This window comes from Atractosteus spatula, chromosome 3, assembly GCF_055471065.1.
Source record: "Atractosteus spatula isolate fAtrSpa1 chromosome 3, fAtrSpa1.hap1, whole genome shotgun sequence".
Classification (NCBI taxonomy): Eukaryota; Metazoa; Chordata; class Actinopteri; order Semionotiformes; family Lepisosteidae; genus Atractosteus; species Atractosteus spatula.
This window is the reverse complement of record NC_142708.1, coordinates 8,912,668-8,931,218: the sequence shown is the minus strand read 5'-3', so window position 1 is coordinate 8,931,218 and position 18,551 is coordinate 8,912,668. Positions and strand designations below refer to the sequence as shown.

General features: G+C 45.7%; 1 protein-coding gene across 2 annotated transcripts; it reads right to left on the bottom strand.

Annotated features, from left to right (window-relative positions):
- Positions 1-826: 826 nt before the first annotated feature.
- Positions 827-16,815, bottom strand: pigo (phosphatidylinositol glycan anchor biosynthesis, class O). Of its 2 annotated transcripts, none has more exons than XM_088912334.1 (11): positions 16,671-16,815; positions 14,674-15,152; positions 13,261-13,404; positions 12,287-12,410; positions 9,721-9,880; positions 7,334-7,516; positions 4,419-5,997; positions 3,960-4,163; positions 2,790-2,971; positions 1,819-1,889; positions 827-960 (listed from the first exon to the last, which is right to left on the bottom strand). In XM_088912334.1, exons 2-11 carry the CDS (start codon positions 15,149-15,151, stop codon positions 831-833), a joined length of 3,255 nt encoding a protein of 1,084 aa, XP_088768460.1. In that variant the 5' UTR covers position 15,152; positions 16,671-16,815; the 3' UTR covers positions 827-830. The 2 variants fall into 2 exon arrangements, with proteins under 2 accessions (XP_088768460.1, XP_088768461.1); XM_088912335.1 differs by lacking the exon at positions 16,671-16,815 and adding an exon at positions 16,627-16,654.
- Between the last annotated feature and the right edge of the window lie 1,736 nt (positions 16,816-18,551).

Genomic DNA, 18,551 nt, shown 5'->3' with positions numbered 1-18,551 from the left:
TAACTTCCGAAATCCTTTCAGTTAAAATGGAGGAATCTTTAAATTTCCTTTCAGAATCTTAAAACTTATTTTTTTCAAGCAGCGTTTGAGAAAAACAGTTAACTTTATAGTGACTGTTAACCACAGGGGATCTATGAAACTAGTTTTGTGCAAAATTAGAAAAACAGCAAATGACATTAGGATTTTAAAAGCAGAATTGGCACATGTTTTTGTCCTGCTTTAGTGTCCCTCTGTCTTTCTTTAGACTGATAAGTTTATTTTCCCAACTTCCAACATCTGGAAAGTCCAAAGAGCAGTGAAATCTCCGGGTTCCGGTCAGTAAAGGCACACTAAGGGCCAGCCTCATCTACCCCAGCCTCGGTGAAGAGGGTGTGGCTCACCTGTGCATGTCAGTCCATGCCGGGGTTCAAGAGCAGGAGGCCAGTAGAGGATGAAGCCTTACAGTGCTGAGGAGACAACGCCGTGCAGTTAACACAGTAAAATCGCCAGCTTCCCTAGCTTTTGTTCCAACTCCAAGGTTTTGAGTTGCTATATTTTAAAATTATACACCGGTCGTTCTCATACAGAGCTTGAAGGAAGGAACAATGTGACAGACTTTAAAGCCAACCCGGTTTCCTGAAGAGCTGGTTCCAAAGATGTCATTCTGCAAGGCCTCGTGATTTATCCAGGGTGGGAAAGGTGTTTCAGAATGCGCTCGGCTTGATCCCTGTATGTCTCGCATAGGACCCACACCTCCTCGACTCGACTTTGGCCTCTCTGTCCGCCTGTCCGCTCTAGGGCCCTGAGGGCTGGCTCTGAAGGGGCAGCTGCTGGCACACTCACGGTCAGGGCTATCTAGAGAGGTCTGGAACGAGCCGTTTAAACCAGCCCGTCACGGCAACGTCCACTCGCATCACGAAAGCAAAGCCCAGCAGCACAAACAGGCTGGTCACCAGGAATCCAAAGGCCTCAAACATTAACCTGCAGATAAAAGATGTGGGAGTGGGGGTGGAAATACCATTTCAAAACCTTAAAATCATATAGAAGTAAATTACCTGTACAGCACAAAAGGCGGGAGCAATTTAAAATAACAGCAAAAGTGAAATGGAGAATTCCTGTTGCCTTTAAATTCCACTGACGCAACATACAAAACTGTTTCTTGGAATGTGACATATTGTTTCACTTGCCTTTGAGCTCTTAAATATAGAGACCATTTCATCCAGCTGAGCACTGGAACATAATGGAGAGCCTTCTTGAAACAGACATGATTTGAGGAAACTTCCTTCCTTTACAACAACCTGCGGGTTATGATACTGAATATAATAGTCCAGGATCCCTCAAGGACCATCTGAAAAATGTTTCAGTACAGTTTTAAATAAAAATATCCTAGTGAGATCTGATGGGGCCTGGCTAAATTAAGACAATTATGTTCTCAGCAAAAGTGAAATCCAGAGCCCAGTGGAACCAAGATGTAATGCATGTAGTTACAGCAAAGGAACAGGTAAAGGTTTATTCCATGCTGAAAGGAAAAGAAAAGAGACAACCACTCCTTTCAGCATGGAAACTTTACCTTGCAGCCTACGCATGCTGAAGCAGCTCACTGCTTGAGCTACAGCAAATCCTTTTCAAGGAGCTGCAAAGTCACAATCCAGCGTCAGACAATGAGCTTGGACTTCTACTTGGAGCTGAGAGTATGGCAAAACTCTTGTTCTGGCTTTTCCTGTCAAAAGCTGAAGTTTCCAAGAGGAAACACAGAAACCAATGGAGAATGGACCCCTATAAACGGAGCACTCAGACACCATGAGACGTCCATACATGTCAAAATCTGAGAAAACTCACTTGGGTGCAAACACCTTCCAGACCATCAAATGCCTCCTGAGCACAGCTGCTGCACAGACAGAGGCCAACAGCTGCAAGGAAAAAAAAAAATCAGACCTTTCATTCACCAAGACACAATGAGAGAGATGTTTCTCCTGCTTCTAACACAACCAAAATGTTTCTATTGGTTTCCTTTACCATCTCCTTTAAATAAACATTTAACAGGCAACACCGAATGCAGCTATTCTAATAATGCTTAAGGTTTTAAAAACCTTTTGATTCTGCAAAAACACTGACACTACAGAGAGTGTTGTGGCTTGCAGACGGCTGACAACCTGCACAGACTTTCCCAGATTGTGCTTTTAATAACTCAGAACATCATATAGTACTACTTCAGCACTAAAGTGAAACCAACTGATGGATGGGCTGCCTGCATTGAAGAAAGTTAGAGAACACTGCTTGGCACGTCTTAAGGTAGTTTTAAGTACAAGCAAAAACAGCCGCAGATCCAACAGCACTGAAATGACAAGGTCATGACGACGGATCTACAGGCATTCTGTCTTTCACTAGTGCACAGTAATGTACTACTGTTTCTGCTCCAGTAACAGGAGCCAAACATGGTCTTCAAGCACTGCTGCTCATTTTCGATTGCCCCAGGGCAAGCTGAAAAACCCTGGTTTTTGAATGATGTACTGAGAGATGACATAGCCCACACTGCTCTCAGAGAAACGGACACAATAGATTTTTTTTAAAATCTGAGATTGACAAAATCACTTTTTTTAATCTGAGACCATATTTTATCAAACCAATTTTACACTGTGTGGAGCCTTATAATAAATAAGCGACCTGTTAAAGATGATGTAAAACATGACGTGCCTGTAGGTACTGAGTAACTGGCATGCTTGCAGGCTGACTGCGGGAGCACAAAGAAGTGGGGTCTTCCCGGCTGCCTGTTGCCGGTGGAGAGAACGCCTCTGCTCAGCTCAGCTCACCTGGACGCCGTGAACGAGGAGGAAGCGCATGCCAAGCTGCAGCAGCGCAGCCGAGAAACCGTCGGGATTCTCCCTCAGCTTCATCTCCATAACGGCTTCGTCATCCCCCTGTGCCCCGCGGGCTCTCCTGTTGCCCCGCGACTCGCACACGAGGGGCCAGAACAGCAGCAGTGGGCAGCTGACTGCAGGGGAAAGACACACAGCGCGTCAGGATCCCATTTCCACCGACTCTTCCCCACCGCACTGGGGAGAGACACATCGGCTACAACCACAGCACACACCACCACGTCCAGGACCGGATCTTTTCCACAGTGCACTCTTGTATCCCTACTGTGATTTTCCTGGGATCCTCACCACTTTCCACTGTTGTGTTTGAAATATTTGGTTGCCGCATTATGCTTGCTTTCCTGCCCTTAATCTAGCTGGGATGATTTGGAGTTGGGATGATTTGTCAATGATCTCAGACCTTTTGGCTGTGGCTCTGGCCACAGTGGCTCTGGCCACTCTGGCTGTGTGAGAATAACAGTGACCAAAAGGTTAAAAACCAAAATCAAAGCCACCTCTACTAAGGACATTTAACCAAGGCTGATAACTGGTCACAGTACATGTGTGAGGAGCAGGTCAGGGGTAAGCTATGTCATGCAGTAGCTAGTGCACAGATCTGATTGCATCCATTAATGTCAGAATATTTACATAATGATTTTTGGAATGACAAACTTTTAAAGTTTAACTATTCCTTCTTACTCCATTTCAGTTCTTAAATCTTGACACAATGTTTAAACCAATATCTACAGCATAACTGAGCATCTATCTATGTGACAGGCTGTTGGCTAACTGGCATCTGATAGGATGCTGCTGTCGTTCATTACTGCCGTGATATCTGACAGCTGCAATCCTCTCTTAAAAACCATGTGCTCCCTTCAGCAGGTGTGAGTATTAGCCAGAACAGGTCTGAGGAAGCCAAACAGCAGAGCTCAGCGGGAAGATCCCAGGCTCTTACTCTCATCCAAACAACAAGCCGCAGAAAAGCTGCTGAGGCAGCAAGCAGCCCGGGAAGCTTTTTATAAGGAAAAACAAAGGTTTGCTGAAGCGCTAGTTTCTTTTGACTGAGAACCATCTTTTTAAGCAGCCTGGAACAACATAATGAAGGGTGCTGGGTGTTTCCTGCACCTGCCAAGAGGATTTGTGCGGAGAAGGTGTTGGCGGCGACGAGCAGGCCGGGCAGCAGGGCGCTGGCGTGGCTCTGGTTGAAGCCCACGAAGGCCGAGTTCCACTGGATGGAGGGGAAAGTGGGCAAGTGACCGGTGGAGTGAAAGAACTGAGTCGCGGCCAATGCCCACATCAGCACAGGAGCCCAGGGCACCCAGAAACCATCTGCAGACAGAGACACGCCCAGAGAGACTTACACACCATTCCTACACCCATGGGGAACAAAGGACACATCGAGAAACCCAACCTGATCAGAAACTGAAGATGTGAACATGTGTGTGTGTAAGGGCAAAGCATTGACAGACATAATGAGAAACGATGTACACAGAGACATAAACATAGTTAGCAGCACACTATGCACACAGATGCATACACATTAAGAACATGATAAAAAACGCACACGTTGAGAGAGGTCCTCACCTGTGTGGTCGCCTGGAGCTGCGAGAGAAGAGGCAGCAGAGTTCATGTACAGGATGGCTGCAGACTCCAGCAGCAGGAGCAGGAAGGAGAGTGCCATACCCTCGGGGTGCAGCATGGCTAGGCCCAGCCCCAGGAGCCCAGACACCAACAGCAAGGGAGCCGAGTACACTGTGCCCAGGCCGTATGCCTCCACTGCTGGTCGCCCGTCCCCCTCCTGCCCTATGACCTCCTCTTCCAGAGATCTGCGCATGCGCTGGTAGATCTGTGGGATGAGGTGGTGCAGCTCAGCCTGGGGGCTCACCCCCGTGCTGGCCCTGTACCTGGGAGGCACCATGCTGCTCGGGGAGGCTTGCCTGGGCTTCAGGTACACTGTCAAGGGGTTCAGGAGAACCAGAGCGACCCCGGTTCCCAGCAAGGCATAGGCAGCCCTGGGGAGGACCAGCAGGGAAAGGCTGATGAGTTCCTGGAGGTTGCGGAAGCTCTCTTCTGGGGTGGAGCTGACGGCCCAATACATTACCACCGACATGGTGACCAAGGGCAGCACCCAGCGAGCCGTGAACACCGCTGGGCTGGGGGAGTTCAGGTTTCCATAGTGACGTAGCCAGCTACGCACAAGGTATGCCCAGGCTACCAGAGAGGCCACTGACAGGAAGTAGCGTAGGTTGCGCAGTTGGCCATCCTGAATCCTAGAAAGCGGAGCCAGGAAAGGTGAAGGCTCGCAGGACCCTTGCTCCTCACGGCAGCCATGGAAGGAAAGAGATAGGTAGAGGGATACCACCAGGAAGCCCAGGCAGCCCAGCAGTGTAAGGCTCTCTCTGCGGATGGATGACTGAGAAGGGTAGGGCTTCTGGGTATCGGGCATCAGGGACAGCAGCTGCCCATCCCAGTTGAGACGGAGAGGGATGGAGACGCCCAGAGTGAAGAGGAGAAAAGTGGCTACTCGACCTTCGGCTATTACATAGCTGTCAGAGAAGAGAGAAGCACACCGAAGGAGAAGGATACACAGTGGAACGGAGAGGTCAGACAGCCCCTTTTGGAGGGCTCGTGGGATGGGTTTTGCCTTTTTGGAAGTTCCGTTCCTGTTCATCCGATAGGCTTTCCAGAAAAATGCCAGCTGGGAGACCAGGGCTGCTCCGCAGAGAGCCCACAGCAGGTCCACCTGGCTGTAGAAGACAAGTTGCCACACAGCCACAGAGCCACCAGCCACTGTGCCCAGCACTACAGAAGTCCACAGGGGATTCCAGTCTCCCCTCCCAATGACTCCAGCCAGCTCTGAAATGGCACAGCACAGTAAACAGGTGGCTGCCAAGACAGCGACACCAGACGCCATCTTTAAAGGGTGGAATCGTGCCCAGGAGGCACGGCACGTCTCCCTCACCTCACTCAGATAGCTCCGGAGGGAGGAGAGCAGCTCTTTTAGCCTGGGAGCGAACTCCGGGCTGGTGGGGGAAGTGGGATTTGCCCCCAACAGGGCACTGTACTCTGCTGACAACAAGGAGAACTCTCCCCGCAGGCGAGCCAGACTCTCCAGTGGAAGATCCTTGGCAATCTGGGAGTAAGTGTCCAGGAACCGATTGACCTGCAAACAGGAAAAAACTTCATTAGAGTCTCTAACTTAGCACTGTATTCCAGATGGATTAGTTAAAAACATGTTCTAGCAGATCGCACTGTACATTTTTAACAGAAAATGTGGGGGAGTTGTCAACCATCAATTTCAAACAACTTTGATGGGCCACGATTAGCCAAGATTAATGCATCATGGTGCTCCATCTTTGGGATTGTTTTTGCACTGCCAGCAATTCAACTATGAGAAGCTGATGAAACAACCATCAATTGTTGCCACACAGGGGCCTAGTACTCACCAACACTCATCGATGCAACAGAACAAAGTGGTGTGTGTGTGCAACAACTCAGGTGGTCTCACCAGCAGTGGGGCCCAGTCCCCTTTTGTGACAAATCAAGGTTTTGCATAGACCACCCCCAATGGATACATCAGTGCGTGATGGATGAGTAGGCTCACAGAACAATATACTAACTACTGTGCACACCAGACCAATCGATGGGGAGCTCAGAGTGTGATGGTTTGGACAGGAGTGTCTTTTTTGGTCGGTATAAAAGTTCACTTACAGTGGCTGAAGTAAAATTGACTGTGCAGCAGTGCAATGACCCTGGGACCTCACTTGCTACCTTGCTCAATGGGACATGTAATAACATTCCAGCAGGTTAATGCTCAATCTCATGTTCTTAGTGTAACAATGACTTTCTTGTGAAATAAGAATGTGACTACGACTTATGGGGCAGAGATATGCCCCATTGAACATCTGCAAAATGAGCTGGGCTGATGTGTGGCATCTAGGGCTCAGAGACCAGTGAACAGCCATAGGCTGAATGAGTCAGAATCCCACAACATAACATCTACAAACTGGTGAAAAGTACGTATTGCGCACGTACAGTGTATATTTCTTCCAGCTGTGGCCACACAGGCTACTAGCTTGTAATTTTCACAGTACAATAGATGACTAATATTAATCATCATAATGAATATACCCATGTCCTGTCTGTGCAATAAAATGTTGGTGCACCTGGTACAAAAAAGTTGTCATTTTCCTGATTATTATGTGAATTTGTTGCAGCCATAAGCAGTACGTTTTTATGCTCGGTATATAATTATGAAAGCAACATTTCCTACAGTGCCAGACACGTATACTGTAAATCTAAATTTCTGCCAAAAAACAAAGATATGTTCAAGTAAAAAGAACCAAATACATTATTTTACAGATGTAATTTCTAAGGATCTTGAAACTAAAAAGACCACAAAAGTATTTTAATGTAAAATATTAAGTATTCTGATGAGGTAAATTATCACTGCCTCTCCAACACAGTGCAGGGCTCGGTGAGAACAAGGGAGGGAGTACCTGTTTGGCGTTGATCCACAATGCCTGTGCCTCGGCCAGTTGTGCAGAAGTACCGTTTGCCAAGGCGTCCCGTGTAAAGAGGAGGCTGATGACTTGGCCAATGTTGCTGTAGGGGATGGGGATGCCCAGTAGTAGTGCTAAAGTGGGCACCAGGTCAGTCTGAGGAATAACTTCAGGCTCCGCCTAGCAATGACATGAAAGGACAACTGAAAACATGCCCTGGATTTGCAGCTCACGGCACAAAGCGTGCCTGCTTTGTCTTATATGTAATAAGAACAAGACAAGTGAAAGGAAGCCATTCGTTCCATCTAGCTTATTTGTTTCAGTTATTAATTGACCCAACGATCTTATCCAGCGGTTTCTTGAAGGCAGTCTCAAAAACACCAGAAGCCTTCGGATAAAGATTCCCAATTCCAGGAATAAAGATTCCTGTTCTTGGCTTTAAATGAACTTTCCTGGAGTTTTCATTTGTGTTCTCTAGTTTGTTTCACTGACAATTCCGAACAAGTCCAAATTACATTTCATATCACCTTAGAGAATTTGAAATACCTTTATTAAACACACTCAGTGTTCTCCATTCCAAACTAAAGATTCAGGTCTTTCAGCCTGTCAGTACAGGACATTCTTAGGATCCAAGGATTGTACCTGGTTGCAAATCTCTGACCTGCTTCCAGAGGAGCGATATCTTTCAACCAAAAATGCACGCAGTATTAAAAAATGTTCTGACTTTTTACTAGTGCATTGTACAATTTCAACATAACATCCTACAATTTAAATTCCAGGCTTTTAACTGTACAGTATACACTATGCGTCTTTACTTGCTTACCCTCATTGCCTAGAAAATGAATGTTGCGTCTACATAAACACCTAACAGTTTCTCATAAGATGTGTCTTCAAGCTCATCTTGCCATTTTATATTTGTAATTTTTGAATGTGTGTAACATTCTGAATGCACGCAATAAATGTCATCAGTCAATAAATGTCATGTGCTTAAGTGTCCAGTCCTGAATTTGGTCTAAGTTTCATTGAATTTATTTTGCAGACTCTAGTGTCTAAACTTCAAACCTGACTCTTCAACTAACTAAACCAGGAACAAGAACTTTGCTACAAATTAGGAAGAGCAGTGGCCCTGGTACAGACCCTTGTAGTACCCCATTCACTAATTATCTATACCCTGTGTTTCCCGTCTATTAAACAATTCTCAGAACAGGTGCATGCATTTTCATTAATGTTTTCTGCTTGAATTTACTAGTTAATATGTTTTTATATTTTTGAAATATCTTCAGCAAAGCTAAATATACCACGTCACAAGATCTTTTTGTATCCACTGCTTGTTCAAAAACCCCTTAAAAAACCGACCAGGCAAAACCAACCTTTTACAATCTAACCCTTAGGATCTTATTGCCACTGATGGTCCTCCAGTTTAGTTCCATTGTTTGTTTCCATAACCATGCCCATAATAGTATAAATAATTATGGTTCTATAATTTCTTGGCTCAGCTTTGTCATCCTTTTATGGATGGGTCATGATTCCTATGTCAAGAGACTGCTGGAAGACTTTTGTTGTCTCTCTCTTCCTTGAGTACAATTGCAACACCACCGAGCCCTGGATATTTCTGGATGCTAAGTGCTTCTGGCACATGCAGCGCTTCTGCCTCTTCTATGACAGTCTTGTGTAATATAGAACTTTGCCTTTTCTAATCCCGAAACATTCTCAGTTCCATCTTTGGTAAACAACTGAATGAAGTTTTAATTTTATACATTAGCCATTTCCACATGATCAAAAAGATGCCCATCTTTAACTTTATGTTGTGAAATGCTTTAACCGGATTTTGGAATTAAACTATGTATGGAAAGGAGTACAGTGCCTTCCAAAGTGTTCATATTTTAGTTTTTGATTTTTTTTTGCTCCTTTTACGGACATGTAAAAGTATCAGTTTGAGCACATCAGTTTTGATTAAATGTACACTTTTAAAAAGCAGAGAAGACATGATTTTTTTACTCCTTCTAGTGCCAAATTTTGCAAAGAAATAAATAAAGGTACAATAAAATCATCAGGAAGCACTGAAACTGCTCAATGACAACTACTGTATCGGCACCAGAGTGGGACTTGATAAAAGCATGGTCCTTGTAATATATTATTTAGTTTTATAATTAAGGATGATAAAGCTTCAGATAGATCATGGACAGAAAAATAGACATTTACAAATGTTTAGAAACAATGAAACAACCGATAGCTCAAATAAAAAAACAAAACAAGAGCTTTGACAAAAGGCCCCTGCCCTCTCTTGTCATTAGCCCTAACTTGTCAACTACGAGGGCAAAAAAAGGGATGGGGGATTGTTCCTTATTTTCTGATACCCTGTCGAGAAAGGCTGCTGCTCCTACCTGCCCCTCAGAAGGGGGGAAGAGCTGGCTGGGGCTGTACAGGAAGAGAGCGGCGTCGGTCTCCTTCAGGCTCTCCCCGCCATGGTCGCCGGTGTCCGTCATCCCATGGTCTCCCATGACGACCAGCAGGGTGTCGTTCTGCAGCCGGCCAATCACGTCCCTGCAACCCACGGGCCCCAGAGAAACGCATCAGGACCCTGCCACCCCGAAGACGAGGCGCTTCCAAAACGTCCCAGATCGTTGACCTGGGCCCTGGTCATTCTCTTCGAGCCGTCAGTGCCAGACAACATCAACAGTTAAAGCTTGGATACCGAGGAAGTTCTCTTGCATTTGCTTCAGTTACGGCAACACTATAATACTACAGAGTCAAGCTGTGTTTGGTTTTTTGCTTGGGTCGCTGCATTTAAAGAGGGACTGAAGTCCCAATTTCTTAGACTGGTTATTTAATCTCTGCAACAAAATAAATTCATTGATGGTATGGTATTGAAAATTAAGCACAAAATCGTGAACTTTGTGAAAGCAATGTAAGTTGCCATATATCTTGCAAATTTGCATTCGAGTTCTCACATTCGACACATTCGAATTGTGACGTGATGCGGCCCTTCCTGCTCACTAGTCACTGTGATGCCTAATATAATATGACGTATGAGCCAATAAGTACAGGTTGTGCAGCTGACATTTCACTGCAGAAATGTTCCTAAGTGAGAGTTCACAAATAAGTTGTATTTCATAGCAAAACTTTCCTGAAGATGAGAGCAATATTTCTATTGGATTAAAAGAGATTCTTGTTTACAATGTAATAGAGCAGCTTCAAGTCACCTGAGGTTTAGTTGCCTCATTCTGAATCGCAGAATATGGTGCTGCCCCAAAGAGAGAATGGAGAAAAAAGTCTGCATCTGAGGATTTGTTGAGAGGCACGTTACATACACTGTTTTGCTAACTTGTTGGGTATGTTAGACAGAATCAGGTTTTGTAATATGTAATATTTACTCACTCACAAAGCCTAGTGTTTTCTTACTGTTACAACAATTTTTACTTATTAACACAAATACAGAGTACATTTGTACGAGAAGAAATCCAATCATTTACTGATTTGTAATTCATATTGCTCAGTATCTTCAATATCCTGATCACAACAATTCAGGAACAACATGAGCAGACAATATAAAGTATAGCAGTATCTAGTCCACCATATTTACCAATCAGATCTATTTAAGTCATTGCAAGATGTCACCCTTAAAATCACGAGTACTGTTATGGATATTGTTTCTCTCTACACATCACTAAAGCTAAGAGGCTACTGTTTGCATTACAAAATACAGGTCTATCAGGATTAACTTATTTTATAAAGCAAATTGGCTAGAATGATGAGTTCTGTAGTTACTCATCACTTGTGTTTCAACTTGAAGATGGAAAAACACTTGAACATAAAAGAGTAACACACAATGTCTAAGACTTTTACACAGCAGTGCGCACGTTGACAAATGTCAACCTCTTCAAACAAGAACAAGATAAGGAGCGTTTACTAAAAATCCCGAAGAGCACAAAGCATCTGGAATATTTGGGGAAGCAGTTTCAAGAGAAAAGATAGGATCCACATCACTTTAACGAATAAGAAACTTCACAGGGATGATAAAGTAAGAACCTGACCTCTCTAAAGCCAGGAGAAATAAAAACACAATACTTTGGCTGTTGTAGGTCTTGTGAAAGTTACTACACCACACTACCCGAGCCTGGAAACTACATACACATATGAACTTTTCAGAAAGAGCATTATTTTCTAGCAGTTTGATTTTCTTGTACTCCTGGTGTTTCACTGCACTTCCATCTTCTCTGTACACAAAATGATAGATACTTTATATCTTTAAATGGTAATCAACATTTCTTTTATCCTGTGTAAAGGAACAATATATTGCCCGTAGATTTTTTTTTCCTCACCTTAGAGAAGCAACAAAAGATTCTCTGACACAGAATTTACTTCAGGTTTTATTACACGAGAGCCACTACTATTGTGAAATATTGTATTTAACTTGTCAACCATAACCTACCACAACAAGGCTATATAACCATAAACTAGTAGCATGTCACAGCTGCAATGTCTTACCAATTAGACTGAATGGTATTAATAGGTTTAACTTCCTATTTGAGATTTTCATGTGTACATGTGCTTTAATCACATGTGCCTCAAGTTGTCAAGTCCCTTCTTTACTAAGACTTTGTATACCAGCGCAATCTACTGGTCATCTGTGGTTTACAAACTGTACAATAACAATGCAACACATGGCCCATTTGGCTTGTTTGGTTGCTACAGAGCAATTGAACTGAAGGGCTCATCCAGCACTTTTGTGAAAGAAGCCAATATCGGCTTTGCCTGCAGGGCAAGAGCTCGTTTCAGATTTCCACAAACCTTTGCATAAAAAGATGCCTCCTTTTCCTTTAACGAAGAGCAGTAAAAAATATGAAATGCCGAGAAAAAGCAACCGGCAAAAAAAAGTACTCTCGGGCCAGGGCTGTAAATTGAACCTGAGGAAGACCTGCTCGGGAGATGATGCAAGGTTGCTCTGACCTGATGACCTGGTCCATCTGAGTGAGCTTGGCAGCCATGGCAGGGTGGTCCGGCCCAAACCGGTGCCCACAGTGGTCCACCCCGAGGAAGTGTGCGATCAGTACGTCCCAGTCACCGCCCTCCACTGGAGAGGAGAGACACGAGGCAAATCGTCAGCACACGGGTCGTGAGCTGGCCCTCCAAACCTCTTCCATTTGAAAGCACACCAGCTGGTGAACAACATTTTTCAAAGCCAACTGTGTTCTGTTGCCTGGTAGCACTCCACAGGTTCAGTCTGACTTAACAACAAAGAGCAGATTGAGACAGTGCTCTTGTAAGATAAAATAAGATCACTTTATTAGTCATATATAATTTCTTGCATTAGGAATTTGTCTTTTTGCATACCCCAGCTTGCTCTCCATGAGACACACAGACAGGGAGAGAAGCTGGGGGTCAGAGCGCAGGGTCAGCCATTTATACAGCACCCCTGGAGCATTTGGGGTTAAGGGCCTTGCTCAGGGGCCCAACGGAGTAGGATTCCTCTGCCGGCCGCAGGATTTGAACTGGCAACCCTCCAGCCACAGGCGTAGATCCGCCCACAATGCACAATTCTACTGATACCAGAATCCATAAACAGGAAAGAATCATACTAGTGTACTCTTACTGTCTATGCATGTGTGCAATGGGATCACTGGCTATGCACAGACAATTAACGTGGGTGTACTGCAATCACAGGAGCTCTAGAAGCTAATGCTGGGATGCCCTAATTCAGTCCTGTAGGTTTTCCTGCATCCCTACATTCCAGCTCAGCGATTAGAGCCCATGTTGACCTAATTACTGGCCTAAGGGGAGATAGTTGATAGCTCTTCTCATCTCCGTGCATTTGATCAAAACTGGACCGGAGCCCCTCTGGACCGGACTTTGGTACCTCTGAGCTAATGTATTGGTTGTACGCGATCACTGTACTGTGAGAGTGGCAGGAGGAGTGCACTGACTGGTGGGGTAGAGATGCTGCAGGATGCCATTGTCCACGGTGTGCAGGTCCTTGACGTTGAAGGAGGGGAAAGGCAGGCAGCGGTGGAAGCGCCCCGGGAACAGGCTCTCCCAGGTGTCATCGCCCATGAACACCACGCGCCTACCTGGACAAAGAGAGGGACAAGCGGGCTTCACCAAGAGGGCACCAGTCCCGGAGGACTGCGGCACGCACAGCCCGGAGATGGGTACAAAAACCTAGATTTTCGCTTCCGGGAAAAGTGGAAGCTGGGAGCATAGTATCTCCTCGATAGCATCTTCATAGTGCATTATAGCACTGACACACTGAGCTTCTCCAGTCTTTCCAGGGATCCAGTGCCAGGGAAGATTTCCAGTTTCCAGTCTTGATGAACACACGTCAACACAATGTTTAAGTGAAGTCTATGGCATTCCATGCGGTGAGCTTCCTCACCATGACCTTCCTTCACACTAACCCCCCTACATAATATTGCAGGCATCACAACAATACCAAGAGGACTGAATGTACTGCCAATGTACAAACAGGATAAACTGTGCTTTAAGAGCACAGCCTGCAAACCCTGCCAGGCAGCAGACACTCCTGGCATCTGTGTTGCACTGCGGCATCCTACACCATCAGCAGCTACATCACCCTGAAGCACGATCTTGCCAGACTAACTGAAACTAAGGGAGGCTACAGCCTAGTCAGTACTGAAGGGGAGAACTCGAAGCAGAACTCTTTGGCTTTTCTCTTGAAAGGCGGCGCCTTGGAAAAACCACAGTCCTGAAGACTTGTGTCCACCCACGTCCCAGCTGTGTCTAGGAACAGCCGAGTGCCAGCCCTGTGCCCAGGATGCTGAACCGGTCTTAGCTAAAATCTTTCCCTCCAGCTCAACTGGCTAAGTCATTTTTCACCAGTTCACCCAACCGATCTGCTGTTAAGTGAACTGCTAATGCAAAATAAATTAAATCTACCATCCTAATGTGGGATGTGAGAAAGTGCTGACATGCAGCATCGAATGAACACAGCCTCCCCCAACAGGCACATGGGGACCCTGTGGGATGAAAAGCATGAAGTAAACAGCAGGTGGAGCCATTATTTCACATCCTCTACGCACAAGGCTGTCCCCTCACTAATTTTATTTCGGGCAACATCATAGGCTGGCCAGGCTGAGCAAGCCTAAAGTAAATTCTGGGTTAATATCCATGCTCTCACAAATCGGTCTATATAATCACCCCTCGTTAGGTAGTGATTTCACTCACTGGACACCTCCTGCAGCACAGTGTCCTTAGTCACTGGGACGCTGGTTTGGAAATGCTGGTCTCCCATCCCAACCCCATACTGACCAGACCCACCCTTGCTCAGCTTCTGCAACCTGATAAGATTAGGCTCCATTGCTTGCTCTCCCTCTACACACCATTCTGCCCCAGCTGGTGGATGAGGTTATCTTCCAGGATGGCGCTGGAGGCGAAGTTGTTGCCCACATCCACAAAGGTGGGCAGGGAGCCGGTGGTGAAGCCCTTGATCCTCTGCATGGTGGTGGTGGGGGGGTCGGCCCTGAAGGGGTACAGCCGGGCGTGAGCCGGCCGCACGGCCGCCAGCTCGCTCAGCACGCCCAGCTTGTTCTCGCAGGGCCGGGGGGCCGCCTGGCGGGGGTCGTGGCGGGCGAACGCGAAGGAGAGCGCGTCCAGCACGAGGAGCACCGCCCTGCGGAAGCGCGGCGGCCCCCCGCAGAAGTCGCCGCGGGGGGCTCCCGGGGAGAGCGCGTCCGCGCAGGAGCTGCTCCGGCTCACCTCCACCCGCACCAGCAGGAAGCCCCCCAGAAACAGGGCGATGCCCACGCAGAAGAGCGCGCACACCCAGAGCAGGAGAGCCAGCACGGGCGCCCTCCTCATCCTGCGGGAAGAGGGGGGGGAGTTTCAGTCTCAGGCGGGTTGGGAGGTCCTGCCTGCGGCTCCGCTAAAAATCATCAAAGATTCACTCTGGGGAGGGACAGAGAGGTGAGGGGGGGGGGGGGGGTCACACGTTTTATTTTTGAGTGTTGTCAACGAGATCTTAGAATATTAACAGTGAATCTTGCAGACTGGAGTATTTCCCAAACGGCAACGCACCTTACTCAGACTGGAGGAGGCGGATAAAGAGCTGGCCCCTCGCCTTTGGAACCCAGGCTGATTCATATTTGCCAACCTACATCTTTCTTTCCATCAGATTTAAGGCTACCCACGATTAACGTGGCTTAAATAAACGACAGAAGCCACAAATTAGACAGAACCGAGATTGTTTCAATGCTTCTATTTGGGAAGTAACTAAATATGACGGATCTCAGATGGCGGTCAACCCACCTTGTCAATCAGCCGATAACCACATCAATAAATAATAATAATAAAAAACTTTATTTTATATAGCACCTTTAAAGGTGGCTTCTCAAATACACTAATAATTGTAACAGTGGCCACTTACAGGAATCCCAGAGACTCAATTCATCCACCACCCAAGGGAGAACCCCCTGGATGACACATGGCAGCCATTTTGCAGCAGATGTCTCTTCACTAAGTTTTTTATGGGGACATCATAGACTGGCCAGACTGATCTGAGAAATTCTGGGTTAATATCCATGCTCTCACAAACCAGCCTATATAATCACCAATGGTTAGGTAGTGATTTTACTCACAGAACACCTCCTGTAGCACAGTGTCCTTAGTCACTGGGAAACGCTGGTCCCCAACCCCGTACTGACCAGACATATCCTTGCTCAGCTTCTGAATTCTGATAAGGTTTGGCTACAAAGATGGTAACTCTATTTGATCATGTAAAACTCAAATTCTTGTTCTATTTGATCATTCTTTCATACTTCTGCGCGAAACATTTAATGTCTTTAAATTGCCACAGTTAAGACTCTGTGCTTCTGATTGCCACAAGAAAAAATCAGCTCTTTTTTAACATCGCAGCTTTATATTAACTGTTTATGTGTTGATGAATGTCAAATGAAGAAATTGCACTCTACAGAATCGGGTACAACAACTGCATCGTCTGTTAGTACTAAAATATTACTTGTATCTGAAAACGAGGGAAAAAAAACTGCTTAAACCTCCGAACTACAAAGCTCAACCACGTATTTGTTCACTTACAAGACATAACGCATTCATAAAGAAATAAGCGTGTTTTATTAACTCCTGTTGACCACACAACATGCTGAACTATTGCACAACAGCATAAACTGGACAGAGATAAGAATAATGATCCCATAATAAAACATTATTCCAACTACAGTAGATCCAACCCAAAAATACACAACCTATCCTGGGCATACCAAAATCTTTGAAATAGAAAATCCTGCTATTTTCTTTTGCTCTCTTTATCTTTACCTTACCTGTAGCCTTGGAATCTATTCAGCCCACCCGCCTTCAAACTGACCTTGCAGGTATGCCTCCTTCCCAAAACAATCCCTCCTTCGCCCTCGCTCAGGGTCAGTCGTACACCTTCATAAACCCGGCCCCTGTAGAAAAGATAGGGAATCAGGTAACTCTGCCCAGCCTCCCGCCCCCTCTCCCTTCATTCACTCAGACACACGGAGAAAGCGTGTACCGGCTAACCCTTCCGATTCAGGAAGTACCTCGCAGAAGAACAACAAACGTACCAACTGACGTCACACACGTACGCTGCTTGCTGGGAGCGACAGATATGAACTCTCCCCCCTAGTGTAGCGGAAGGGTAATAACAACTTCGTTGTCGGGGGACTGTCGATAATTGAAGTGGACGCACTTTAATTGGATGCAAATTCACAGTTTATCGCCGATTTCGAAACACTAGCGATTAAAAATTACGATTTGAAGGGGAAATAAATACGTTTCCAGCACCCATATCACCCTGCAACTCACAACTGGCAGCCCACTGAAGCAAAACAGGTGGGAGCCTGGCCAGTACCTGGATGGGAGACCTCCTGGGAAAAACTAAGGTTGCTGCTGGGAAGTGGTGTTAGTCCAGCTAGCAGGGGGCGCTCACCATGCGGTCTATGTGGGTCCTATTGCCCCAGTGACGGGGACACTATACAGTTAAAAGGTGCTGACCACTCTCTGTGGTCATTAAAAATCCCAGGGTGTTTCTCAAAAAGAGTAGGGGTGTAACTCTGGTGTCCTAGCCAAATTTCCCATAGGCCTTTACCAATCATGGCCTCCTAATAATCCCCATCTATGAATTGGCTTCATCACTCGGTTCTCCTCCCCACTGATAGCTGATGTGTGGTGAGCGTTCTGGCGCACTATGGCTGCCGTCGCATCATCCAGGTGGGGGCTACAAATTGTTGGTGGTGGAGGGGATCCCCATTACCTGTAAAGCACTTTGAGTGGAGTGTCCAGAAAAGCAATATATAAGTGTAAGCAATTATTATTATTAACAGTATTCACTGCATAAATACCAAGACATCATGTTTCGCTGTCGTTGGCTAAGTGGCATTCAGTTGAAAAAGGATATTTAATACAAATTTTGTATTAAATAAATCAAATATGATACAATAGTATGGAGTGTTCGATAGAACGTTTGTTTTAGCGAGCACATTTATTATAATTCTTCCTTGGAATTACTATAAGGCAAGGATATCAAACAAAATTAATGGAGAACCTTTTATCTCCTAGTTTTTATGCCTTTCAGAGGATTTTAATTAATACATTTATTTAGGTTCCACGAGAGTTGCGTCTGTATGCATCCTTCCCTGTCTTCTCTTAATCATGAATTCAATCTCTACCTATCCATTAATAACCTAATTATGTCTCTTAAGGTCTTGTGCAGCTAACAAAGCTGCACAGCTTCATTTGTATCAGAAATATACCACAAACTGTTTCACCTTAAATTATTTTTAATAATAAAAAATGTTGAGACATTACATAATATATAAGCTTCTGAAACAACACCAGCACAATGCCCTTTGTTTGGTCTCTTGGAGGCACTGCTCACCGTGGACCTGTGGACAGCTGCAGGGTGTTGGGATTTTCATTAGGGGCGGAGCGATGGCTCTGTGGCTAAGGATCTGCGCCTGTGGCTGGAAGGTTGCCGGTTTGTATCCCGTGGCCGGCAGAGGAATCCTACGCCGTTGGGCCCCTGAGCAAGGCCCTGAACCCCAACTGCTCCAGGGGCACCGTATAAATGTCTGACCCTGTGCTCTGACCCCAAGCTTCTCTCCCTGTCTGTGTGTCTCATGGAGAGCTAGCTGGGATATGTGAAAAGACAAATTCCTAATACAAGCTATTGTATATGGCCAATAAAATGATCTTACCTTATTAAAAAATCTCTAAACTACCT

What these genes read in the sequence shown, in the direction of transcription:
- pigo (XM_088912334.1), bottom strand. Translation starts at nt 15,151, where the DNA reads ATGAGGAGGGCGCCCGTGCTGGCTCTCCTGCTCTGGGTGTGCGCGCTC. An exon ending in GCAGCATCTCTACCCCACCA is followed by an intron (nt 12,411 to 13,260) that starts GTCAGTGCACTC and finishes TCTCCTCTCCAG; the next exon opens with TGGAGGGCGGTGACTGGGAC. An exon ending in TCCCCCCTTCTGAGGGGCAG is followed by an intron (nt 7,517 to 9,720) that starts GTAGGAGCAGCA and finishes TGTCATTGCTAG; the next exon opens with GCGGAGCCTGAAGTTATTCC.